The 27032-nt window shown below is 40.7% G+C and overlaps 2 protein-coding genes across 6 annotated transcripts in view; both read left to right on the top strand.

Annotated features, from left to right (window-relative positions):
• The window catches only part of znf423 (zinc finger protein 423), a 157045-nt gene extending 154475 nt beyond the window's left edge, over positions 1-2570 (top strand). For all 4 annotated transcript variants that reach the window (XM_044193153.1, XM_044193152.1, XM_044193151.1 and 1 more), the window contains one exon: positions 1609-2570. In XM_044193153.1, the coding sequence (XP_044049088.1) occupies positions 1609-1638 (30 nt within the window). In that variant the 3' untranslated portion in view covers positions 1639-2570. The remainder of the gene's footprint in view (positions 1-1608) is intronic.
• A 3152-nt stretch (positions 2571-5722) lies between these two features.
• Positions 5723-27032, top strand: part of si:ch211-212o1.2 (uncharacterized protein LOC492735 homolog) — a 38731-nt gene continuing 17421 nt past the window's right edge. Inside the window, exons 1-3 of one of the 2 annotated variants that reach the window (XM_044193728.1) lie at positions 5723-6127; positions 23801-23920; positions 24194-24285. In XM_044193728.1, coding sequence (XP_044049663.1) covers positions 5968-6127; positions 23801-23920; positions 24194-24285 — 372 coding nt within the window. In that variant the 5' untranslated portion in view covers positions 5723-5967. Of the gene's footprint in view, positions 6128-21182; positions 21269-23800; positions 23921-24193; positions 24286-27032 lie in introns of those variants that run through there. The other variant, XM_044193729.1, reaches the window with a different exon arrangement.

Here is a 27032-nt window from a genome sequence, read left to right as displayed (position 1 = left end):
CCCATCCACCCCTCCTCGCCTCTCTGTTCTGTTCATCCCCCTATCCCCTCCTCTTTTTTTCATTCTCCCATCCACTATTCTTTTTTTCCAACCATAGTGGGGCCTATCTGTGAGAGAGAGCGATTAATCTGAGAAAGCTGCTTTTAGTGGTGGGGGGGGCACGTTGATTGGGAAGATCTCACTGGGGCTTGTGTGTTGTGTGTGTCTGTAAGTGTGAATGTGTATGTGTGAAGAAGCAGGAATGATAGGGAAAGATTTCAGGGGGAATTTGTGTGTGTGTGTGTGTGAGAGAGAGAGAGAGAGAGAGAGAGGTAGGGAACGTTTCACAGGGAGAAAGCTGTACAGTCTGGGGAAAAAGAGGGAGGAGGAAGAAAACATCCTAGTGGAAATTTCTGATACACACACACACACACAAATTCCCAGAGAAATCTTTCCAGTCATCTCCCCATCTTCCACACACACACATACGCAGACAGTATCTCCCCAGTTTTTGATGTGATGCTAAGTAGTTCCAAACCAAGCAAATCCAGATTATCACGAGTTCAGTTCCCCATTGCAGCTGATATGGAACAGCCACAGAGGACTGATTGTGGAAGTGTGTTTGTGTGTCTGTGTGTTGTGTGTGTTTGTGTGTGTGATCATGAGTGCTGAAGCCAACATGTGCATGTGTTTGCACATTTTTGTGTATAACATTCCCAACACTCCCCAAGGAGAAGCCTGTACAGGCCTGTTAATGTGTATTTATGTGTGTGTATTTATCTTTCAGTAAGAAGTTTAACATTATTAGTTGCATGTGCAGTATACTGTATATGTTCCATCCTCAGTCATTTACACATACAAATCCGTCTCTGAATCTCAGTTCCTCCACTCTGGCTTTTACCTAGAGATCTCTGCGTCAGTCTCCCTTTGTGCTCTCACTGCTGTTGTGAATTTTAATTTTGGAAAAAGGTGTTTTTTGCATTGTGATTATGTATTGATGTGTAGTGGGCTGATGCCTTTGGAGAGATGTGAATGTAGGCGTCTCTGAGGTATGGAGACGGTCTATGTAAAATATTAATCACAATATCAAAAGACACGAGGGTTTCACAGATCTGAATAAACAAATCAAGGCCCTGGGTTCCCACAGATAAGAAATAAAACAGAACAAATACTATATGATCTGTAATTATTAGTTTTTTCTGACCAGAACCAGGTTCTGCTTTTATTGGATGACTTGGTATATTTTTGGGTGTCAAAATGTGCAAAAATATAAGTACGTGTCTCTCATGATCTCACATTTTTTTCCCCTATTTCTCAAAATGTTTTGTGTGAGAAACAATACCACACTTTACCTAGTAGTTTATGTTGTAGAGTTGTCTTGTCTGCTCGTCTTGTTTTGTCTTCTTCTATTCTTCCCTATTCTCTTCTCTTCCTTGTTCTCTTCTTTCATCTGACTATGTATAAAGCGAGGAGGCCTTGCTGTCTGTACTGTGGGAGGCAGTTGTGTTTCTGTTCTATTATTGGGTGGGGGTGCAAGTGGAAGGCACTATGCTCACGTAGCCCATTATTTCTCTCATCATGTGTTCTCACTTTTTCTCTCTATCTCTCCCTCTCCCTCTCTCCCTCCAGAACCACACACTGAGTCAGCACGCGCAGTGAGACCGAGGCCCGGCAGGATCTCTCGGCTCAGCCGGGGCCCCCGACCCGGAGCCGGCAGGGGACTCCCATCTCCACATCACAGCCAATCAAAGTGTCATTTGCTACTCACATGTAAAACTCTAACGATCGCGCCACTGGGTGCGGCTATTAGGAGCAGCAGGGGAAAGGAATATTAATGGAATATGCTATTAAATAAAGAAAGGAAAAAGTGGGTGAGAGAAACGGTAAGAGCTCGATGAAAGAAAGAGAGAAGTGAAAAAGGGTATTGTACGTGCAGTATTTTTTATTGTCCCTGCCAAACCCCCCCCCCCACCAGCTTCTTCCACCTCTCCTTCTCCTTTCCTCCCACCCATCACACCCCAGGTCAGGCATTTTATTTTTTTTAACAAATAGAAAAGGAAAAAAAGCAAGAAAACACCCTTTGTTTTGGGATTTTTTTAATAGATTGTAGAAAAAAGCTTCACTTTCTCGTCCCCTCAGTTGCTTATTGTATTTAACTTCATAACCTCTTTCTTTGATTTTTTTTTTCCTGCCATATGCGCTTATTTTCTTGGTTTTCATTTTTGTACCTTTCATTTCTTGCCGTAAGTAGGTACTTGTGCTGTGTTGTGATTGTTTGTTTGCCAGTCGTAATATTCCTGAGTTTTTTCCCCCCAACTGATCCTTTTTATGATCATTGTTATATATTTCTTTTCCTTTTTGTAATTACTATGAAAAAAAGACATAAAACAAAAGTGCAGAAAACCATACAGATGTTTGTTTTTTTGGATTGGGTTTTCCAGTCTCTATGGGGCCTATAATGGTTATTGTAAAAATGAATATCATCGATTTCAGTGCGTCTGGTCAATGACTGCTTTTTAAATGTGAATTAACCAGATTGCAATAATCTAGTACAAACAAAAAAGATAAAACAAATAAATACAAATAAAGAATCTGTGTGATGTGCATTTATTCAAAAGAAATCTGTGAGCTTGCATGCATACCCACTGAAGTGTCCTCAGTCACTAATATGTCTAATATTCAACTGTAATACTCTCCAAGTTAGGTGGAAATTCTAATGAGGGTGATTCAGAGCTACATGTGATGGTGAAGTGATCAAGGACCAAATCAAGGATGGAACACCCATAAGTTCAGTTCATATTTTAAAAGGCAGGGGTTTTTATATAACACATGTACAAAGGCAGTTCAGAGGGTTTTACATAATGTATTAAAAACAAAAGATATCCCAGCTATGTGGTTCCCAACATGGGCATTAAGACCCTTCTATGGGGTCACAAGATGATTAATGGGATAGGAAAAGAGAAACAATATTTCTGCTACATTTATTTTTTATGACTTTAATCTTCTGCTTATTTTTTTGAATATGTCTTCAGACCTCTAAAGCAAAATTCAAATGAAATAATCTGCAATGAAAAAAAAAAAAAAACTCCTTAAATGACCTTAGGGAGCACTGTTGAATGTGTGAGTGGTGTATTATCAAGTTGGCATCTTCCTTCTCTGATGTTTAGCCTTTCTGAGCAAGAAAGCCACCCTGCACATTCCAGCACAGTGGGAGTCTTCATATACACTCTGTTCAGTGTTGATGTCAGTGCAGTGTAAAGCCCTTTGTACATCTACATTATTAAATACCTGCAAGCAATACTGCCCCAGCAAATAGGACCAACACACACCTCCATCCTGTAACATGAACTCACCAAAGAGTGCACTGGAGTCCTGGGGGGTCCAGCTGGGGTTCAAGAGAAATCACTCATTAGATCACAGTTACAGGTCAATTTCATATTTCCCTTCCTATACAAACGTAAGCTTCGATGCACAATTACTGTAGAGGTGACAGAAAATGGAACATTGTCACCCATGTTAATGTTGACCAATTCACACACTGGTGTATGAAGAATACTGGTGGCATTACACAGTACTGATTCTAACAGTTGTTAGCAAAATTCTTCCATCTCCATAGACTGTCATGAGCCCTGGGACTGTGATGTCAGCCAGTGCAGTGTCATTATACCCAGGGACTTCATTCACAAGGTAACTGTGGGATTGATCACACTTTGCCACAATCATCTCAGAATGTATCTGCTGATAGAAACAGACACATGCTGCTTGTTTGTGATTTTTAGTAACGTGTATGTGTCCTCAATTTCACTCATGTCAGTAAGAAGTCAACCTGTGCCAAGTGCCTTGCTTAGATAAAAATCTCTTTCACAGGTGTGTTCTGGCCAAGATAACAGCAGCACGCAGAACATAGAAGTCACACAACATATCATTCAGACTTACAATTTAAAAAAAAAAAGAAAAAAAAAAGCAGCAGACATTAAGCTTCTTTTTCCTAGTTTGGTATGCACCCTAGCAATGCATTGTAGATATGATTTCCAGCAATGTAAACAGCAGTTCCTTGCTCCCAGTTATTATATAAAATTGCATAAATATGGAGGTAAGATGTCCAGAATTCTCAGAAACACAGCCTTGACGTACCATCAGCTTAGCAAATTGTTATGGCTAACGTGTTCGCTACCTACTTACACATCCAGCAGACACAAAGCATCATAAACATCTCATTGAAGATGTGTCTCCGGCCACCTGATGAATGTAAGGTTTAGTGGATCAAACACATGTTTGATCTGGTCTGGTGTGAATGAGCAGCGTGACTCAGCACCACAGTCCTGTACAGGTCATAAAACCAAAACTTTGAGATACAGAGGCTAAAAGCTGCACAGAGCTACAAAACTGAGGGTTAGTTGTCAGTGGGTTTGGTAATACTAACAACCCTTTCATTTATACTGTCTACAGTAAGAGTCCACAGTCATGCTAGTGGCTTTGTAAGGCTGGACTTTGGCACAGTGGTGCTTTGAGCTAAATGCTTACATCAGCATGCTAACATTTTCACAATGACAATGACAGGTGTAATGTTTACCGTGTTCACCATCTTACACTACACACAGTACGGCTGAGGGGATTTTCCTTATTAAAATCAGTCATAATTAATGATTTAATAATTGATTAATTATCAGTCATAAACCAAACTATTTGATAAACTGAAAGTTTGACCTGATAGTGGCTGTAAATAAAAAGTTAGGGGATCACCAAAATGATTACAATTCATCCTGATGGGGATATGAATGTACCATATTTTATGGCAATCCTTCCAATAGCTGTTGAAACATCTCACTCAAAACCACAAATGTCGTCCTCATGGTGGCACTACAGAAAAAGTCAGAGGATCACCAAAATCAGTAGGATTCATCTTCTGGGAACCATGAATGTCTGTACCAAATGTTGTGTAAATCCAAGATATTTCTCAGGATAAGTCTTGTTTTGAGCAGTTTCATGTAAGAACTACGATAGTTCAACAAATCTTTGGATTATCTTGAGTAACCGGGTCATGATTTCTGGAAAGAGACATTGCCGATGAGTTTTTCAAATGTATTTTTTGGCGCTTTGACCACCACAAGCCAGTGCCATATAATCCCATTATATTCAAAAGAGACATCTCCAAAACTCGGAAACTCACTCCAAAACAATCTAGATTGATGAATAGCACTACAGGTAATAGGAAAAATATGTATTTTTGATTTGGGGTGAACTCTCAGTTGGGAATAGGGGAATGGGAATAGGAATTGTGTAGAAATCCACTGGTTTCAAGGTTTTCTGCAGAGGATACTGCATCTGCAAAACATTGTGCATGCTGACCCTTCAAGCATATGGTCTTTAGGGTCAAATAATACAGTAAAATTTGTTCTAGAAATTAATTTATTTTTTATTTACATTGATTAACGATTGAGTCATACATTTTATTTTCCACTACATAACCGAATTTGACATCACATAGATGGCGTAACTAACTACTTTTGGCCACAGGCACCCATAAGGGTAGGCCTACTAACTTAGAATTGGAAAATGTACAAGCACCACCCGAAGACAGCAGTAAAGATGATTTACTAGCTGTTTGAACTGGACGCAGAAATAAAGTTTGTTCTACAAAATCCGTGCGATAAGAGCCGTGATACTAAACAGCTCCATGTTCTGTATGTAAACACATATGCAAGTAGTCTTTCTCTGTTACAAATTAACAGCGGTTCATGACAGAGGCTGCATCGGTTAAAACCCTGTGAAATAGGTCTGTGTATTTCCGGGTGGCACGAGGCTGCTCCCGTACCTCCCAGCTAGCATCAGTTGGTTCAGCTTCCCTACTCCATCCAGCCACAACAACAGCCACCGGAGGCCGGGACACAAACAGAACCAGCCAGTTATTGACCGACAGATCTATAATTGATGTCTTATAGCTGAAAGCCAAAGGAGGAGGGGGGGGGGGGGCAGCGGGCGGGAGTTATGGCGGCGTCGCTTCTCTCCGAGACCGACATCAGGCACCGGTCCATGGCGGAGGAAGATCCGAACGGGAATGAGCACGGGGCGGCTGCACGCAGCCAGGCGCCTCGATGGGGACCGCAGCACGCCGGGGCCCGACAGCTAGCAAGGCTCTACTCTCCCGGTGAGGACGTATTTGTTCTCGTTGTTTGTGTTATTAATGTTGTCACTTGCTTTCTCGGTAACGGTGCCGTAAACGAGACATGGCAACAGTAGAGGCCAAAAGCCACAGTGCGACATCAGTGGTGATGGGCGCAGGGATGATGGTAACAAGGATGATGATGGAGAGACTCCTGATAGCAAACTGCTGGCTATAGGCTAACTTAGCAGTGGTATGTCATCTATGACTAATCACTACAACGCACGTGTGGTCCTTATTATGGCTGCACATATAGTAGTCTACAGTCTGTCATGTAACCTGCTGTGAATTATTGCGCATGGAAATGTGTTTTGGAGGAGTGGCTTTGGAGGGAGGCGGTGGGATTTTTTTCGGTTGGATACTTTCAAAATCTAGCTATCTCTTGCTAGTTTCTCCAACATTACCAACCCTAGCTTTAAACAGTGTGAAGGTCTACTGTCCACAGCTTAATGTACCCCTCCACTCCAAAATGTGTTTTTCCTATGTTTACACCCCCTAAATTGTCAGACCATGACTTTATTTACTTGTATCTGTGCCAAGTTTGTGTTTGAGGTGTTTTTCACACAAATCTGAGATTCAAACAGACTCCGGGCAAGCTAGATTTGGGAAGTCACAAATTCGAAAACCAAACGCAAAAGAAACCTGAAACCTCCACACAGAGCGGACTTGTCAGTACAGAGAGCAAGAGTTTGCACAAAGTTAGCATAGTGAAAGTTTTAAAAGCAAACATGGTAGAGTGTGCAGTTTTTGGATGTAAACCCTGGAGCTTCATTCCACTATCCTCTAAAGTTACGTAATAACAATGTGAACACACTGTAACATCGTAGCAGATATTATTTTATGTTTCACAACCACTAAATCTGTGTAAGCCACTGCCAGTTACAAGCTAACAAACATGATAACCAATTAAAGATGCAAAATACACTGACGCTCAAACATGTATGGCTGAATATCTCCGATGTTTCCTCTAACTCTAGCCATCTTGACGGGCACCGCTCTCTCACCATGGATGTATGTCTCTCACCCACATCCATGCTCTCACCGGCACCGGTCAGCCTAACACGCAGCGGTGGTGGGCGGGGCATTCAGAGATCCAGCATTTCCCAATGAGGGAGAAAGAGTAGATGTGCTTCCAGCCCCTTTTCAGAGTTTTTTTCTTATAACCATGTTAAACAAAATATTAATCAGTGCAGAGTATTTTAAAACATGCCTGATGGGGAACTTTAAAGGACCACATTTTCAGTCTGCAGCTTACTGAAAAGCCTGTTTGTGCCTGCTATATTTTGATTCTTTATCTGCTGGACTATGTCAGCACTGTTTAATAACAACGTTAAAATACAACGTTTTAAACGCCAGTATCACTCAGTTATTATTTCTAGATGGGGATTAAGTTTTAACTCAAAGTGGGCCTCCAGAGTAAATTGTACCCAAGGCCTCTGTAAAGTTAGAATTCGTCCTGAGGTCTGTATGCATTGATCCTAGAAACTAGGGGTGTAACGATACACAAAATTCACGGTTCGGTATATACCTCAGTTTTGGGGTCACGATTCCGTACATTTTCGTTACAGCCAGGAAAACAAAAGAAATTTAAAATAATATTTTTGTAATTTATTTAGAAAAATCCAAACATTTAACAGTAGCTCATACTGGCATATTGTCAATCAGAAAAAACAAAAATAAATAGCCTAACACAAATAGCAGTAATGCTCCATTGTAAGACTTTGACCTGTTGATAATTCCTGAACAACTGCAGCTTGCCCTCGTATACAGGGCTGGCACAACAGACTGACTAAAATGCACACATGAAGGCATATTGTAGCGGGGCTCAAGCACATGTTTGAAGTGTTTCCTCAGAAATACCCGACTTCAGTTGAACAATGTCGGCATACAGTTTGACACTAATCGTTGCCCATTTTTGCTGTAACTAACCAGGAAACTGTAACCAATGTTCCCGTACAGTGAATTTAAATGTCACAGAAGGATCCTGGGGGGAGGAGATACTAGTGAAGTTATTACCTTCAGCTCGGAGAGGCGTTTAGTCCTAGGACAAAATCAATGTCTGTGACACAGTCTACAGCAGTAATCCTCAGATCTAGTCCTTGGGGTCCGGAATGTTGCTGGTTTTCTTTTCTCCCTGCTAGTTTAAATTCACCTGGCGTCCCAGTCCAAATAAGTCTCTGATTAGGCATCTAGAATGAAAACTGCCTGGCAGACTAAAATGTAAGCAACAGTCTTGACCCTGGAGACTAAATTTCAGGACCACTGGTGCACAGGCTACAAATGCTTTAATAAAATGACGGCAGTTGTTATTGTTGGCAGAATTGCCTGCCTCCATCACAACAAAGTGTTGCTTCTGAGCATGACCCAGAGGCCTTATGTAGTAGTGTGCATTGTGGTCTTGTTAAACACATGTAGCTTCCAGAGAATATTTTCCCATCAGCCACACCACTCCCTGCTGTCTTTTGTGTTTGTTTTGATCTTTATCTTTTTGTCCCAATCATATTAGCTTTTATCCAGGAATTTCTCTGTAATCAGGCTCCTTTACCATCTGGATAATCAATAACAGTAAAAAAAAAAAGCTGACGAGTTTCATATTCTTAGCCATTCCTTCATACGTAAACCTGCTTAAGGTTTTCAGGATTTTAAATTAATATTTATTCCCAGACAGGCATGTCACTCTTTGCTACCATTGGACATCACAGCTCAACTCTGGCATTTATTGGCTGTCAGTGGGTTTTGATCAAATATGGGCTCAGAATTGTGAGAGGGAATGCAAAATTTAACCCAAGAAGATAATTTGAGCCATTTTGTCACTGTAGATACATTGATTTTAGCATGGTGAAGGAAGGCACACTGTGCCTCAGACCTTAGCAAAGAAAACCTGTCTTACCAGTTGTGCATCAAGCTGGACTGTTCCACATTTTGCATCACCATCTGCCCTGCTTCTCACTTCACTGAGCATATTAATTGCCTCTAGTTGGACCATGTTGGCCACTTGTTAACACTTCCTCAAGTAGGAATGATGATCAGAGAAAAAGAAAGGTTTGCACCACTATAACTGCATTATTGTGAAGTTCATATGAGGGCACAACATGTGTCACTAGGTTGGCACTTGAATCCAAAGCCCTTACAGCACTATGAGTGTGTTCATGTTAACAAACCACTGACCCTGCCAGTGCCTCTCTCGACTCACTGAGCTGAAAAGGAACTTCTGACTCGACTGGTGACATAAGACTTTTTCAAACTTTATTTTCATTTAACCTCTGTCTGCGTGCAGGCCGTCACAGAACAAACTCTTCACTTCAGTGGAAACTGGTGAGACCGAGGTCCTATTTTTAGACACTGTATTGAGTAAATGAGTCACCTTTGTCATTAATGGAATTGGAACTACACTATTATTCAGTCCCATTACATTAGAGAGATAACCATCTCTACTCTTGCATTCGGTCTTTTCTGCTGCCAGGCAGCACAAACATTACACATTCATGTAAACAGAGACAAGACAAGCTTGCATACGTGCAGGCACACACACACGTGCACACGGTTGATTGTTTAGCTTAATTAAAGTTGGATACGAGCTGATGACAGGGAGCGAGAGATGTTAGACAAATAACGACATGTTTTTGTGTTTGTTTGGAAGTGTATTTTCATTTATTCATAGGTCACAGCAGCAACCAATCAGCATTAGTAATAACAATGTCAGAGATGTAAACATTTTAACAACTGATGGTTTAAGTACTGGCTCATTGATTTGGCAGCAATTAGCCCAAGTTAAAGATGAAATATGTGACTTTACTGCTGTTGCCAAATATGGCAGAGTTGCTGTTGAAGCCTGCCTATCAGCCACTGGAAGATGTGTCAGCTAGCAAAGTGTGATACTGCTGTGCTTAAGAGGAGGATGAAGAGCAGGGAGAGGTTGATCGGCAAAATGGTGAACATACTGAATGAGAAGGATGCTGATGAAAACCTGGGTCGTGTTGGCTTTGCCAGCCTGTTGTTGTTTAGTGTAGCGCTGATTGACGGTTAAGAGGATCACACATGCATTTGGGGTCCCGAAACTTTATCCCCTCTCGCTTAGCGGCCACAAAGCTTAGTTAGCAGACTGACTCTGTGTAAAAATAGCCCAGACAAGGCTGTGAGATAAGCAGTGTTCTGACGCAACACAAACTCTGCTGCTAAACTCCACAATAACAGTGAAGTATACTCGGTCATTGAACCTGACGTTTTGGCGAAGCTTTGCACACTTATACACTTTTGTCTCTGCAGATGTACCAATCCACATGACTCATGACTTATTGGGACTAACTTGTACTAAAGAAAAGGTTAAGTCTAAGACACCTGTTAGACAAGCTTTGTCATGTTGACTTTATTACTGTTAGAGAGGTGTAGAGTGTTTGAAAAGGTTTTTAGTGACTCATGATCCTGTAATATTTCTCCCACATTTGGGACATAATTGGGGGCTGGCTGTGGCGGTGGAGTGGGGTGTTCATTAATCCCAGGCTTGGTGGTTTGATTCCCCAGCTCCTCCTGTCCGCATGCCAAAGTGTCCTTGAGCAGCACACTGAACCCCAAATTGCTCCCGATGGTTAGGCCAGTGCCTTGCATGGTAAACGCAATTGGTGAGTGTGTGTGTGTGTGTGTGTGTGTGTGCATGAGTGAATGAGAGGCAAATTGTAAAGCGCTTTTATTTTGTAAATGTTACAGGCTTTACTTTGTAGTAATTAACCTTAAATGCCCTGAAAAGATATTTTCTCTATCAGCTTCTTATTCTGAGCGACGCATAGACAAACATTTTTAATAAGGGTCCCTTAAACTTCGTTATTAAAGAACTGTGACCAAGATATGTACAGTACTGTACCGACACTGTTTCTAAATGACCTCAAACATATCTTCAGCATTTCTGTACTGCTGTTTCGCATTACTTACTGGCCAATATATCTGTGATAAACTAAAATCGTCTGAAAATAACCGCCCTGCAGATGTTTCAGTCGGGCTCGGGTTTATTGTCTAAATTATTGCAATTAGAAACTTTAAATTAATTTTAAATATACAGTATATTTATAAATGTTTGTAATAAATATAAATGTCGTGCATTTCTTTTATTTTAATCATTATGATTTAGTATTTATAAAGTATTATGATTTATTGATCCTGAGTTTACTGAAGTCATGAAGTTCAAGTTCAGCTGAATTTATTAAAATAAGACACTGCCATCCCGTGTCAGGTGCATTTATAAATATGGACGTCACTTTCACTGTCACATTGTAACATTTAGAAACATTATGAAGGAAATGCTGCATAGGAATCATTTGTAGGCTTCAGTGATAGATAATTAGACAAAAATAGATTTTTAGTAGCATGGCACATTTTTAGTACAAAATGAATTCTAGCTTTTAGTTTATAGCTGATCTTTTAAAATCAAGGAAACATGTTTCCAAAAATGTTCTTGAAATATTTGTTCTTAATCCAGTTTTATTTCAAAATAGTGTCAACAGAGACACCACTGAATGCAGTGATGGTGGTGGTACTGTATCAGTGCATTGTAAATAAACAGCTTATTGTCAGTGTATTGGTTTTGTCCAAGTGCCACAAAACAACAAGTTCTGTTGGTGAAGGACAATGGCAGCTGTCAACCAGAATACAGTCAAATGTCATATTAGATTTTTCAGTGCACTATAAAAACCGTGCATCCTCAGGGTGGGAAAAGGCTGCTTTTTGGTTGAAATTAGAGATCAGTAGTTTTCCAGCTGTAATCATAGAGAAGGATGTGTGTGAAGTTTTGTGTTTTTACCAGGTAAACCTCTGAATGACATAAGCTTTCCCTCATTCCAGCCAAAGAGCACAGCAGGCTGCACATGGAAGATATGCTCAGCGACGCTAACAATGCTGCTGAGCCATTTTATGAAAACTTAAAAGCAAAAATGTTCCCCACATGCTGACAAGTGTCTGTTAAAGAAAAATAAACAGCCAAAATTCAAAATGTCAAAGTGTCCATTTAAGGGACACCACGCTGTTATGTGCTTAGTTGTTTGGGTCCGGTTCAACGCCGGTAGGAGGTAAATCTAAATAGCAGTTTGGCTTGTTAGAGTTTGGAGAAGTTAGATGAGGCGTTGGCGATGCTCCATAGAGCCAAACATGGGCTCATTACAGCAAAGTTAGGATGGACAAACAGCTGGATACATCTCCCTCTCCCTCTGTTTCTGCGTCTCTCACCAACTCTCTATTCATCCCCTCGTCTCTCCTGGGTCCTCCCATATGTCTGAAGTGTCACGGTCCGCTGACTGCCTCTCCTCTCCTCAAATGCTATCACATTATTTCTCTTCCACTTTCTGTATTTAGCAAGGCATCTACATCTAGTCACATGAGCAGCATGTATGTTTGTGTCTGTCTGTTATATCTATCTCTTCACTTGTGTGTGTGTGTGTGTGTGTGTGTGTGTGTGTGTGTGATCTGGAGGATCTGTTGTTAGTGCCTGTAAGCGATACTGATCCTAAACCTCGTTCAGCTCTAACCTCGCTGACTGCTCATGTTGCAACCTGCTCCCATTAAACACAGATGAAGACATTCTGCAGCACAGGAGCTTCCCTGAAAGCACTCTCTTTACAGTAGGTGTGTTCAGCCATAAAAATATAATTTCTTTGAAAGCAATCAACCAACCTTTTGGTTAATAAACTGACTTTTGCAGCAAGGAGGTTGGTAATACTTTAACCTCAGTGTGTTTTAGGAGAAGTGGTAAAACAAACAACACACTTCTTCTGAATTCCCAACCACAAGAATGTAACTACAGTAACAGTTTCTGATTGGTGAAGTTTTGAAATTACAATCTACACCATATTTTCAAAGCAATAAAGCCTTGTAACAGATCGATTTTGTCAATTTTGTCCAACCCAAAAAGGTTCAAAAGCCAAAAATTAAAGTTATCTTTGTGAAAATGCAATTACTGTAGAGTCTTATTCACCATACATTGTGAAAAAAATGTAAATCAGTATGGCTTAGCTGTCACACAGGTTGGTTAACTCTTGAGATAATAACATTTGACGCTTGAATCTTAGCGCTCTGACAATCTTTCAAGAGTGGTTTGAAGATCCTGAGGTTTAGCCTCAGTCTGCCAGGAAGGAAATACAAATCCCAGAAAATGTTGACATGATGAATTTACAAAAAAATGAACAGTAATTTTGGAACATTAGTTACAGTAATGATGTGAGACTGATGTGGTGTGCTTGTGTTGTGTTGGAAATGAAGCATGAACAGCATGACCACAATCTGCTGATGAAATAAAGTAGGTATAGTCTATAAGATGCCACAGATTTGTCAAACAATAGGAAAAAATGTCCCCTCACGTCCCAGAGCCCAAGGTGATGTCTTCAAATGTCTTGTTTTGTTCAAACAAAAGTCCAAAACCTAAAGATTCAGTGAATTATGACAATGAAAATCAGCAAATCCTCTCATTTGAGAAGACTAACCAACTATCAAAATAATTATTTTTCTGTCGATCGACTGACTAATCGTTTTAACTCTACATTTTAGTTTATAAAGCATTTCATTTTGAGCATAAACTAGGTGACAGACACGCTGACTCTACAGGATTATGTTTAAGTGTGTTTTATTGTGGAGCACTCATAGCCTAGTATGTTACAAAACCTATGTTGCCTTATGTTGTAGTTTTGTGTATGATGACATAATTCATACAGCCGTCCATGCATCTAGTCAGTCAGTTGGATCATTGATTTTAAACGTTTCTTCTGCGACTTGAGATTACCAAAAACCTTTTTCCCATAGGCCATTGCCCTGTTACCAAAACAACAGAAACAAGGCAAGGTCGTTGAGGTAGGTCAAATTTGAAAATGTGGACAAAGGTAGCAAAGCATCATACAATGTTATGCCTATTATTTCTAACAGTCAAAGCCTTTTCACATAAGAAAAATGTCTGGCTAATAGATGGAGGTATCCTATGCAGTTACATTTTGTATGTATTCCTATATGATATTCATGTGTCCTTCATCTACAGTACATGACTTGATTTTTGGAAATGAATTTTTCCCTCATGGAGAAGTTTCTGTGCTGCGAAGTGACACATCTCAACCCTGAAATATGACTGGCCTGAATTTGTCTGTTGAAGACGTGCTGCTGTGATAACACTCACTTCTCTCTCGTGTGACAGTTGACACATTCACACACACACACACACATACACACAAACACACGGCCAGACATCCTGAACTAGTGATCCCAGGGTCATGAAGGTCAGAGGTCAGAAACCATTTGAGCATGTGTGCTGGGCCTTGAGAGTTACTGGGCTGTATTTGGCTTTGACCTCTGTGTGTGTTCTTGTGACCTCAGTGTGTGTACGATGAGAGTACTATAACAGAGTCAGCAGAATCAGAAGGGTAAACCATTGAGTTACTGTATACAGTACTGTGTGTGTATGCTCAAGTGTATTTTACTGACCTCATACTTTCTATTTCCAATATGTACAATATTTCCAGGTAAGCACTATTGGAATTCATCATGCAGTGAAACACTGGTCAACCTAGCTGATTAATTCAGTTTTTCTGCAAAATTCCTCATGGTATAATGTTTTGGGTCATGGATTGTGATTTGCGTTATTGCAAAGAAATGTTTTTTCAAATAAAGCTATAATAAGTTCTCTGATGTGGTTCATCCCGGAGGTACATTATTCTTCCTTGAAGTTTCGGCTGATGCTATTTCTGTAGTTGCATTTTAATTTTATTTGTGTTAAACGGTGGTGTCTACTGCTGCTTATAACAGTTCTTCAGTTCTAGTTCATCTGTTTATTACAAACAAACTGATGTTGCTGCTGTATGTAAATGTAAAATACCTAACTTCCCAATCCAAAGGATATGTAAGGTAAATACCCTCCAAGGTGTACTTTGCATTATTGTAATAGATGACGGCAGGTGTGAGAACCCCACTTTGCCTCCATGGAGCCCATGACAATCATGGAACGTAAAACATGGAGGGTATCATCCCGCTTACACATGGCCACTTGCCAACAAGATGCCATCTGTAATAAAATTTGAAAATATGATTTGTTCATTTACTTATATAGCTAACTTTGACTCTACTTTTCTGTTTAAAATCTCAATATACAGTCCCTGAGCCTCAGAGTTTCTGCTGGTTGCGTTGCTAGGCAACATCTAGCTAAACAGGAGAAAGAGAAATTTTACAGATTGCTCTCAAATCTTGAACATACTCAGCCTATAAGAATAGAGAATATCTTTGCCTCCTGCCACTATACTTGTCATGAAGTTAATCCACACCTTCCAGCCAATCAGAATCAAGAATTTTCAGTGGCCATAAATGGTGGTGTATACAGCCCATTCTGACCTGGCTCTAAAGTGAGTCAGATTTGTCAATATCAAACATTTAATTGAAATTTAAATGCTTCAGATTATTACTTTGCATGCCAACAATGTATTTAATTTTGGAACTTATATTGGTTGAACTAACGGTGTAGGAACATTTGGTTGGAACAAGTCAGAAGGCAAAGTTTGCTTTTAAGGGAGATATTTTACCTAACTAAATGTGTTGTGTTGTTGTCCACACTCATGCAGCCAAAGATAAAACACAGCACACATACACATAAATGATGTGCACACATATTCAGACACAGGCACACACACACACACTGTACACACACATTACACACCTACACAGTGCATCTATGGCTTTAGGCGAGCCTTCTAGGCAGGATTTTGCTATTGACCTTGACCAACACAAGTGAGGAGTTGGGAATGCTGTGCATTTTCAGAGATGAGCTCTGTGTGTGTGTGTGTGTGTGTGTGTGTGTGTGTGTGTGTGTGTGTGTGTGTGTGTGTGTGTGTGTGTAATTATCCTTATGAGGGCCGCAGATGAATATGGTGGTAGCAGAAAGCCCAGGAGATGAGGGGATGGCATACAGCACACACACTCACACAAAAGAACACACATGATGGGATCTGTCCATCCTTTTTTTTGTCCCTCCACAGGGGAGGGAGGCTGGAGCAGGGCCTACTTACACTGGCTCTCATGTGGGTTAAAATATGTGTATGTGGTGTGAGTGTATGTGTGTTATTGTGCCTTGATATATGCATCTGTTTGTGTGTGTGTGTGTGTGTGTATGCCATTGTGTCGGTATGCAGTTATTGAATCTCATTTGCCACATTCCTCTCTTTGTTGCTGTTGAATCTACAGGGTAATGGATTTATTAAGTTTGTCTGGCAGGGTTGTGTGCGTGCACATCCACATTGTGTTTGTGCTTGTGTGTGCACGCGTGTGTGTGTATCGTTTCTTCATCTACGGTATGTGTATTTTACGTTGATGTTGGTTTTGTGTGTATGTATGTGCCAGTGAGTGTGTGTTTGCTTGCGTCCCTGTGTTGTGCACTATTATCTTGTGTGTGTGTGTGTGTGTGTGTGTGTGTCCCAGGTTCTGTGGTCCGCTGAGATCAGATGAAAGGAAAGAGGCCTGTGACTGATCCACTCCCTCTGAACAAGGGAATTCGACCTCCCCTCTTCCTCCCCTCTCTCTCTCCCTCACCCTCTTTGTGTCTCTCTACCTCTTTCTCGCACCCCATCTTTCCCTGTTACTGTCATTCTCTCTCAGTCTCTCCCTCCCTCATCTCTCTCTGTCTCCCCCTCTTTCATTCTCTTTCCCTCTGAGCATGTGACCCACTTTTACCACCCACTTCTCTCCCTTTCTGTCTCTCTCCCTCTCACTCTCCCCAAGTCCCATCTGAAGACAGTCTACTGAGAGCAAACCAGGGGACACAGAAAGAGAGACACAGAATAGAAAGAGTACCAGAGATGTCTGTATTCTGCTCGTGCATACAGTACCACCCTCTGTGATTTAGTGCCTAATGTGTTAGCAGTCTATACATCAGTATAAGTGTTTGTAAATGCAGTTTATCTCAGAGACAGACTGTAGGATATGGAAAAAAGATAAAGCACAAAAAGGCATGGTTGAGGTGTGTGACTGGTCTTTGAGCCACTGTCAGGCTTGCTGTTCAGAGTGTGTGAGTTTCTTTTTGTCAGAGGCTCTGTAGGTGTTTTTTCAGAGTGCGAGTGCGGCTGGCTCACTTGTTGTTTGCTGTTGTTGTGTTCTCGCCTTTGGTTTTGTCCCTCGCTGAGTGTATGGGTTCACTTTATTGGTCATAACAGAATCATAAATATTTTTCCCCCCAATTTAACGTTGCATTCAGCAATATAGCAGCACTGATTCTTGAGTGATTACACCTTATTGCGCTGGTGACGTCATTTGGCGCTAGAGTCTGCGCAGTAGTGATTGGGGTTGGAGCCCATTCACCCCGCCGACTCAATCGCGAGCCGGCCTCAGCTGTCAATCATGACGTGAAACCCTGTTTTTATAGCATCAAATAACTAGTTAGAACCAAACTTATCAGAAAAATGAACACTTGAACACACATCAGCATGATAAGAACTACCTAAAATGACAGAAACCATCTTTGGGAAAAATTTATTTGACGTGTACTTTTGAGTTTTTAGTTTGGCTCATGTTCCATCTGCTAACATGGAGGGTCGGGGTTTATGACCTATACTGCTGCCAGCCACCAGGGGGCGGGGTGATCGAGATGTTTTGGCTTCACTTTTGGGGAGTTGTCATGTCGTCCATCTTTATATACAGTCTATGGCATGCACAGTTGATAAATGAGTCCCCTGGTCACAGCAGAAAGTGGTACAGTGAAATTCAATTGTGCGTCTTCACAAAATATGTGTTATATGTGTGCTTGATGACGTTGTGAATACTGGCAGGGTAGTTGGTAAACTACTGTAACTGCTGAGCTCACTGATAACATACTTCTCTGAACTGTTCGATTTACTCTTCCTTGGCATTTTGTTCTCATGGAATGTGAACGACTCCTGTCTCATAACTGTCTGCAAGCTGCTCCTCTTCTATGGAACAGTTTATACTCAGACGAGGTTAAATAAGCTAATAAGCTATGATAGCTTCCTCAGTTTTGGACACTTTGAACTCAGTGTGGAATTACTTCGCCCCCATAAGCAAATCCACAGATTGTGGCAATTCAATTGGAATTAATGGATTTCACTGCAAAATGTTTACGTTTTACATGCTGGTCAGACCAGGCCTTTAACATTTTTTTAAATCATATTAATTTTCCGAGTTGAACACTTAAAAACACTCTGCTTCATCAGGACTGTGTGGGTGTGGTTTGATCAGGATTGGTTGACAGTGACCTGGCCATACAAGTAAACATCCCCCAACCATCATCAGATTATGATTCAAATATTGCTAATTTCTGATTGATGGATAGGTGTATGTGACATTACCTTTTTCCAACCGAGCCTCAACTACTTCAAAGAAAACAGACATACTCTCAGGTGAAATACTCCAAACTGATCTAAGTTTATATTGTGTTCATGTAGGACCCCGTCACTCATTGTAAGAAGCTTTGAGAAATGTGTTTTCAGAGCATTTCAGATTTAAGGTCAAGGTTGCTTTTCTTGTCTCCCAGATTTGAAAATTGTCTTGGATTGAAGGAATTGCTGCATAAAAACAGACATGTTACAAAAGACACTTGTTAGATAAATTACAGGCAAACCATCCAAACCAAACTGCATTTCTCTCACTACCCCCCTACCCTTTTTTCAGTCCTCCATGCATTGCCCATTTTAGGTTATAAGGGGATAGAATCTGATAATTGATATGATCTGACAACTCCTATCAAACCAGAAGCCAGCAAAATGGGCAGTCTTTTGGCAGTATAACACTGTAACACTAATTTAGACAGTACTCGACCACTGGGTATCCACAGTCATCAGTGTTGACCTGTTCTCATTTTTTGTCCCACTGACCACTGCACACCCTTTCTGACCATGGCCAGTCAAATCCAATCAAATCAATGGCTGTGTGTCAAACAAGACCCTGATTGGCCCGTCTGTTATGCTGCTTTACACAAAGCATCAGAGACTCTGTTTCTCTTCTGCGTGGTTTGTTAACTAGCTTAATGAGCTTCAATCTACTGTTAAGAAGTCGTGTTTGTGAAGAGTCACTGTTGCGATCTCCCAGAGGTTGAGGTTGATTTATGTGTCATATAAAATAATGTGGCTTTGAATTTTTTCAGACTAGACCACAGTGCTGATATGCAGTGGCCTAAATGTGTGACTCACAATTTGGCCCCATGACGTTTTTGCTCATTTTTGTGTATTTGCTTGCATCTTGTCACATCATTCTGGATTTTAATCTTTTGTTTGCTTGTTAGTGTAACACAATTTTTAACAAGCTTCAGTCCATCACCCTATTTCCTTGTTCCCTGACAAACAGCAGAGAGAGGTAAAGGGGTCTACTTTCTGTCTCCCCTCTCCATTAGTCCATTAGTATTCAAGATGTGTTGCCTGCCTGCTTGCTGCCCGCCACTCATTCCCTCGACAGCGAATCAGCCGGCGTTGATTAATTTCAGCCTATTAGCACCCCTCGTTCCCCTCCCCCGGCTCCGCCCAGGTTAAATCCCTGTGCACACCCACGTGCGCGCTCGCAGGCTGGGGGTGCTGCTGGGTGAGCGATGGCAGCGAGGTTGCCAGGGAGCCAGTTGTTGTCAGAACGATATTAATGAGTGCGCTGCTCTGGCCCTATGATTGTGTGTAGATGGATGTGTGTGTGTGCCAGTGTGTTTGTGTTTACGTGTGTTGAAGTGTACGTCTTTAATTATGGCGTTTGTATGCCAAGTGAAGGCAGGTCCGGTATATGTGTGTGTGTTTGTGTGCTGCAGCATGAGAGGTTTGTGTTTGGTGAGAGCGTATGTGTATGTTCAAATATGCTAGCCTATGTCCATCCATACATACATGCTTGTAGAGGCTGTTTTTGTGTGTCTGTCTGTAGTTGTGTGTGATATCCAGCAATGCCATGGCCTGAGGGACAAGAGCTTGTGTGTGTGTGTGTGAGAGAGAGAGAGAGAGTGTGTGTGTGTGCGCTCTGCGGAGGCCTGTCCTAGTTTCCTTCCCCTCACCAGGGAGCCGGAGGATCCAAGGACTGACGCACATCACCTGACAGCCGCCCCACTGCTCCACGGCCCTGCACTGTGTGTGTGTGTGTGTGATGGAGATGGAGTGTCTGAATTTGTGTATGTGTCACAGGACACGTGTGTGTAATAGAGAGAGATGTGAGAATGTGTTAGGAAATCCATCAGTTGGGGTATCATTCTATGTGTGTGAGCGCTCACATGTATGTCAATGTGTGTTTGTGTTCAGAGTGTGTGTGGGTGCAGACGAGAGAGTTGGAGAGAGTGAATTTTGGTGTACTGATCCCTTGAGGTGTGTGTGTGTGTGTGTGTGTGTGTGTGTGTGTGCCTATGGGCAGAGTGGAGAAAATGGTGTCACATGAAGCTTGGAGACAACAGAGCTGCGCTCTACTTAACCTCTGTATGGACTGAGGCTGTGTGGACTAAAAACCCATTACCTGGGCTTTATGATGTAAACACATGAAGTTATTTCACTGGACCTGTGCTACATGTACAGAACACAGAACACAGTATTATAATTCACTCTGTACAGTAAACACGTCATAATTCAACAGGACTGTGCATGATGCAGCAGCAAGTACACCCTACTGTTGACTGCTACCTTTAGAACAGTGCTGACTGCAGTTACAGACCGTTCACACAGAGGCACGTTGCTCAGGAGAAACTTGTACTTGAGTGGAAGAATTTGTTGGGAGCATGAGGTGAAAAAAAATAGAAAATAGTTCACCAGGATCACCTGGTGCACCTCAAACCACAAAAGGAAATCCAAGAAAAGCCCTTAGTATTTTATTGTGAGTCAGTCGTAACTCCTCTCTCCCTCTTTTGGCATGCTCTTTCTGTTTTCAGTGCGGCTTGCATTTCTCTGAATGGAGCCTTAAACTAGTGGCCATTGTCTTATGTATTTAATGCCAGGTTTCTTTGGAAATGGAGTTCTCCTATTTCAGTTTGCGTAGCTCAGGGGAGCAGGTCATTTTCCAGGAAAGCTGCCTACCAACTTTTCTGCTGCTGTTGTATTTAGCAGCCAGCTACGTTAGTGTGCCACAGTCGCAGAGAAACAATCATTCTGTTTTTAGATTACATCAGTTTCCTTTTATTCCTGCAAATGTCTAATTGCGTTAGCCACATGCCCGGTAGGTGACTTTTGAATTGATCTCAAAATATATCACTGTACAAATTATATTTATCCCAAACAGTACCTTCACTGGAATGCATCAGACCTCATACTTGTCCACATTGGTTAATTGGCCATAAAATGATGCAGAGTAGCACTGATTGTAGATTTCAGGCCTGTGTTTAATGTTGTCCAAGGAATAGGCTTAATTTGCTTAATGTTAGGAAATGAGGCATTAAGGTTATTGACAATGAATTAATATATCATTTATGTTAGGATGCAGTTTAGATAGTGTGCTCAGATGTGAATGAGCTGCAGGACTGTCTGAGCCCTTTCAATGCAGCTGTTTGGACGAAATATGTTTTGTCTCAATTCGGTTTGTTTGATTCAAAGTCGTTTCTATCATTTGTATGTTCTAAGTCTGTATTTTTGCAGAATTTGTTACATTTGTGACATTTCATTTTGTTTAATCAGTAGCTTGATCTGCTCAGGCATGCAAGGTTCATACTCTGCATTACTAACAGATGTTCTCATCTTGTTACTATGTCTGGGATGCAGATATGCTGCTGATTACAAATGGGTGACCTCCTCAACATATGCTGTAGTCCCTGTGTTTTATATAGTCTGTGTTGTTGGAGTTAGAATCGCTGAAATAAAGTTGATGATATACAGTAATAGGCAAGAGTAATTATAGTTGTTATACATAGCAATAGTTTGGGGAAATATGCTTATTTGCTTTTTTGTCGAGAGTTAGAAGAGAAGATTGATACCAACCTCATGTCTATATGGTAAATATGACACTACTGCCAGCTGCCAGTTAGCTTAGCATAAAAAGACAAACAGGGGGAAAAGGCTGGGTGTCATTAATTAACATGTTATATCTAATTTGTTTAATCCATACAAAAACTGAGGTGTTGCTCAGGCACAGTGACTTTCTTGAGTGCCACGTTGTCACCATGAGGTTGCCTGGCAACCAGCGGAAACACCAAGAAATCACTGCTCCCAGCCAAAAAATAGTTCCACAAATAACCCTGTAAAACCACAAATGATTGTTTTTACACTTTGTTTTTTGTACGGATTAAACAAACAAATTGTAATTTGTTAATAAGTGAACTTTAGAGTTGCTATCAGGTGGATTTTGTTACGTTTGTACATAGCCAGGCTAGCTGTTTCCCCTTGTTGCCAGTATTTATGCTTAGCTAAACTAACTGGTGTAGGGCATCACAGCACAAGTCTTAAACAAAAATATTTGATTATTTGCCTTGTCCAATTACAATCAGTAGCAGAAACAATTTTTCAAAACATCTCTGACTTGCAAAGTCAAACTCATTTAGAATCTGAACTTCTGTCTATACTTGAATTAGCCATCTGTCTCTCCACAACTTTGATAGCATCTATTTTTAGAAGGTGAAGGGTCACATTTGATCATTCGTAAAATATCCATAATCACATATTTTAAATCTCCCATGACCACTTCAGTCCATACCTTATGAGAGGCTGATAGCATATTCATAGTCACACTGGTCTATAGGCGCACACACTCACAGGCCTGTGTGCTTTATTAAAAAACTGTCATGAATATCTTATAGGGTGCTAATGCTGTGTGATACATTAGGATCTGAACACATTAAAGTTTTAAAAGCACATTTGACTGGCAAAGAAAGAAGGAATAAGAGAACGGTGACAGGGGGTGAGACAAAGAACAAAAGACATTGATTTAAAAACAGAACAGTGATGGTTTATATTTGTACGTTTTATAGTTTATTTCTGTAAGTGGGTGAGATATTCTGTTATCAAATTTCCTGCTTGGGCTGACAGGTCAGACAAGTCAGAACAAAGAAAAGAAGCAAACAAAGGGACAATTCAAAGAAATGTAAGCTCATGGAAGACTAAAGTAATAGAAAACCCTGCGGTAGGATATGGTGCTCTGCCATATTAGATGAGCTATAGTGTGTGTGTGTGTTTTCAATAATTCAGTATGTCTAATCTTCAGGGTTTTGAGTTTGACCCTCTCACCACACTCTCATAATATTGCTGATCTGCAAGTTTAGAGTATGAGCAGTTTTAGTTAGTCCCTCTCCCTCTGTCCTTTACTTAATACTGCTGACCTATGAGTTCGGCCTCATCCCTGCTGAGGCCTACCTCCCACCTGAAACAGCCTATGTGTGTGTGTCCATGTGGGCTTGGTGCTGCGTCAGCATTGGTGTTTCACATATGAGAGGTTGTGACCCCGCAGCCTGGACTACACTTGTCTTCATCTGACTGATTACATATTAACGCCCTGGGAACACACACACAGTCATTGTGGTTGAATGGTCCTTTGACCCTCGATACGGAGTGAGTTGTTCTCCCAGTGGTTGCAGGGACCTCACCCAGTTCATTAATACAACACATCAGAGCCGAGACACCCTCAACTTCGTACCAGCTTCCTCTCCTCTCCTGTCCTCGATCATAACCAATGCACAGTACCAAACAATATAATCTGTACTTGATGATGCTAAGATAAATAAAGTGTGTTTTTCTTGTCGTTTGTGTCCTTGTTCATCTTCAGGTAAGCGGCTCCAGGAGTGGATGTGTGTGATTCTGTGTCTCTTCCTTTTCATCATCAACTTCTCCTTCCTCCTCCTGCACTTCTCCACCGTTCACATCTACAAGATCATCCTTGGCATCGGTGAGCTGGCAGTCAGAAAGGCTGTGACCGTTGGGAAATTACCAAGGATAAAGATAAAACTTTCCTCTGTAAAGATATCACCTTAAAACTACCTATCAGTTACCATGAGACTGTTTTTTTTTTTTAAATAAATCATCTTTAATGATTGTTAGAAAACGATCCACATGAGGTTGTTCTAACACTTTTGTAAAATTGTGTTTTGGTGTTTGCTTGCACGTCTAATCTAACATGTTATTCCGTTTTCTTCTGTCACTTTCTGTGTTTGTGCGCCAGTCCTAGGAATAGTGACGGCAGACTTTGCATCGGGGATGGTACACTGGGGGGCAGATACCTGGGGATCTGTGGACATCCCTGTTATTGGCAAGGTGAGCACACATACATATATATATACACACACACATACATAGACAGTCGGGCTGAATTAAACAACTTCTAGTAATTTGCCTTCTTAACTACTGTACAAAGTAAAGCCTAATTTTCCTCTCTTTCCCCTGAAACTATTCAACCACAACGGAATTGGCACATTGACAAAAGCCCTAGAAATGAGGTACACAATTGTGGGCCAATGTAACAGTCGCTCATGTGTTGGTGCTACATTCAGTCTGAATTTTAGTTTTTTTAATTTTTTTAAGACCCCCTCCACTCAAAAATATGTTTTTCTACTTGTTCCAACAGTTGGATGTTTGAACTTCACTGTGCAGAATGATGTATGTGCAGAGTTTGACACTAGAAGGCTGTTTGCACATTCATCTGCTGAAAGTGGAAAGTTTCTCTGTACTCACTGAAAATCAGATTTTAAGGGCTTGTCTATTTGACGATGTAGTGGGAGACCCTAGCATTTTGTTGACAAACTTCTATTTGAGTTCCCTGGGTCAGGATTATTTCACTAAATATATCCTCATCAATTACAGCCAGTTCATCCAGCTGCTATTATGTGTTTTGCCGCTTAAATTTAAGGTTTATCAATAAACATTGAATCTTATAAACCATTTGGCTGTGCAAATGAATTTGGTAGCCACCACACAAAAAAGGAGATGACCTATCTCTCCACAGTAATAAAAACACTAATACTACAAATATAGTAGTAGTAGTAGTAGTAGTAATATATCTACTTCTTATCAGATAATGTTACAGTGCGCTTTACAAATAGCAGAAATTAAAACAAAAATACAAGACAAAAACTAGAAAATGGCAAATAAAAAACATTAAAACAAAACCATAACATAAAAATTTGTAGTGCAGTGTAAGCAAAACACATTTGAAAGAAAAGCATGAATATTGAAATGAGGCAGATAAACAGAAGATTTAAGAAAGGTATGAAGGGAAAGGTTACATTCAACCAACTGCCATGTTCTAAAGAATCTTTTAATGTTTTTGAAAGAATAGTTCAACATTTTGGGAAACCCGCTTCTCCAGGAAGCCTCACAACCGCCTGTAAAACCATCTTGGGTATCAAATTTGATTTCAAATGTTATTTTCACCACTTGCTGAATTACTGTGTGTTTAAGTCTCTTGCTTGAGGACATCAGTTTGGTGTTTGCTTTACTTTTCATGCAAACAGTGACAATGTCTGGCAGCTAAATGGAATATTTTTACTGTTGGAGGTTTTGTCAAAATAAAAGCTTGTAGTCAACCGACAAGTCAAGGCCTTGGAAGAATATGTAAGTATATAGTGAACATTTTTGTGAGCCAGTGAATTATGGACTACAGAGAAGATACTGTACCGTACCAGTGGCCCCTCCAGCTCAGTGGCCCCTCTCTCCTGAGGCTGCGTCACCATATCATTATGGTGGTTGCACCTTATTCCCCCGAGCCTCAGGACTGCCATAATGACCTGGAAACTAAATGTCACTGTTTCACAGGGGCCTGTAGACAGTAATGTCCATGGTCCCCAATACACACATGACACACACAGCCACACAAACACACACACACGGACACATGCTGTGAATGGCCTCACCTTGAACCTCCACATCATGTCACCATACAGTGCAGTGTATGTATGCATCCATCTTTATGCATGCATAAAGATGGATGCACATACACTTAATTCTGACATTAAAACACGTCGCCTACATTAATGCACACACACATTTTGCCACGTTTCCCACAGCCAATTAGAGTGAAGGTTATTCTCATTTCAGCCAACTAAAATCAGTGTGATCAGGTGCAGCTTGTAGATTGGTCCATGTTAACTTTGTTTTGATTGATGGGATGAGACTTCGGTGTGTGTGTGTGTATGTATTTCATCTTATATCTCTTCTATTTATGAAATATTCATTGATAGTTAATTAGTGTAAATGTTAAAGCTCATGTGTGTTTTGAGACCTGAAGCATCCTTATTATAATGATAGTTATTTTATCAATGTGTGATTTAATAATGTTGTTATTCACTGTTTAATTAAAATGGATATTATCCGTCACATGAACCTCTCATACTACTAAAACCTCGAAAGAAAATGCTTTTTATGTCCACATGTACTATATGATCATAAAAGGGTTAATAGTCTTTTATGTTATGTGTGTGTTGTCATTATTATGCCTGACGGTGTAGTCCCTCATTCGTCCAGGAGTGTTCTATCGTAGAAAAGGTTTCAGTCGTAGTGATCTGGACACTGTTGCCCAGTAATCAGTAATCAGGCCTTTTGTTAGGCCTGATTACTGATTACTGGGCCTAACAATAGGCCTGATTACTGATTACTGGGCCATCATGGAAACAATTAGGTCAGTTTCAGGTGAAACTAGCTAATCAACAGATACTCAGGTATATTCCTTCCTGAGGGCAGGGCTTATGTAACACAGAGTAGCTTAAATTTCTAGTTCCCATCCCATTTTTTCACAATTGAGAATGACTTCCGGATGGGAGCCGAAACGTCTTGATTCTGAAAACAGTGTCCAGATGACTACGACTGAAACCTTTTCTATTATAATGCCTGTTTTATTATTATTATACATCTGCAGTGTTTTAATCAAACTCATTGGTATCTATATACAGAATCCAGTTTGTAAATGCCTTACTAGTTGTCAGAAGTAAAGGCTGCACACTGATCCACATAATTCATTAAATGGACAATGTTTCTATCTCAGTTGGATATAATTCTGCACTTAGACA

Source organism: Siniperca chuatsi, linkage group LG4 (genome assembly GCF_020085105.1).
Source record: "Siniperca chuatsi isolate FFG_IHB_CAS linkage group LG4, ASM2008510v1, whole genome shotgun sequence".
In the NCBI taxonomy this organism is placed as follows: domain Eukaryota; kingdom Metazoa; phylum Chordata; class Actinopteri; order Centrarchiformes; family Sinipercidae; genus Siniperca; species Siniperca chuatsi.
This window is presented reverse-complemented; position numbering and strand designations above follow the sequence as displayed.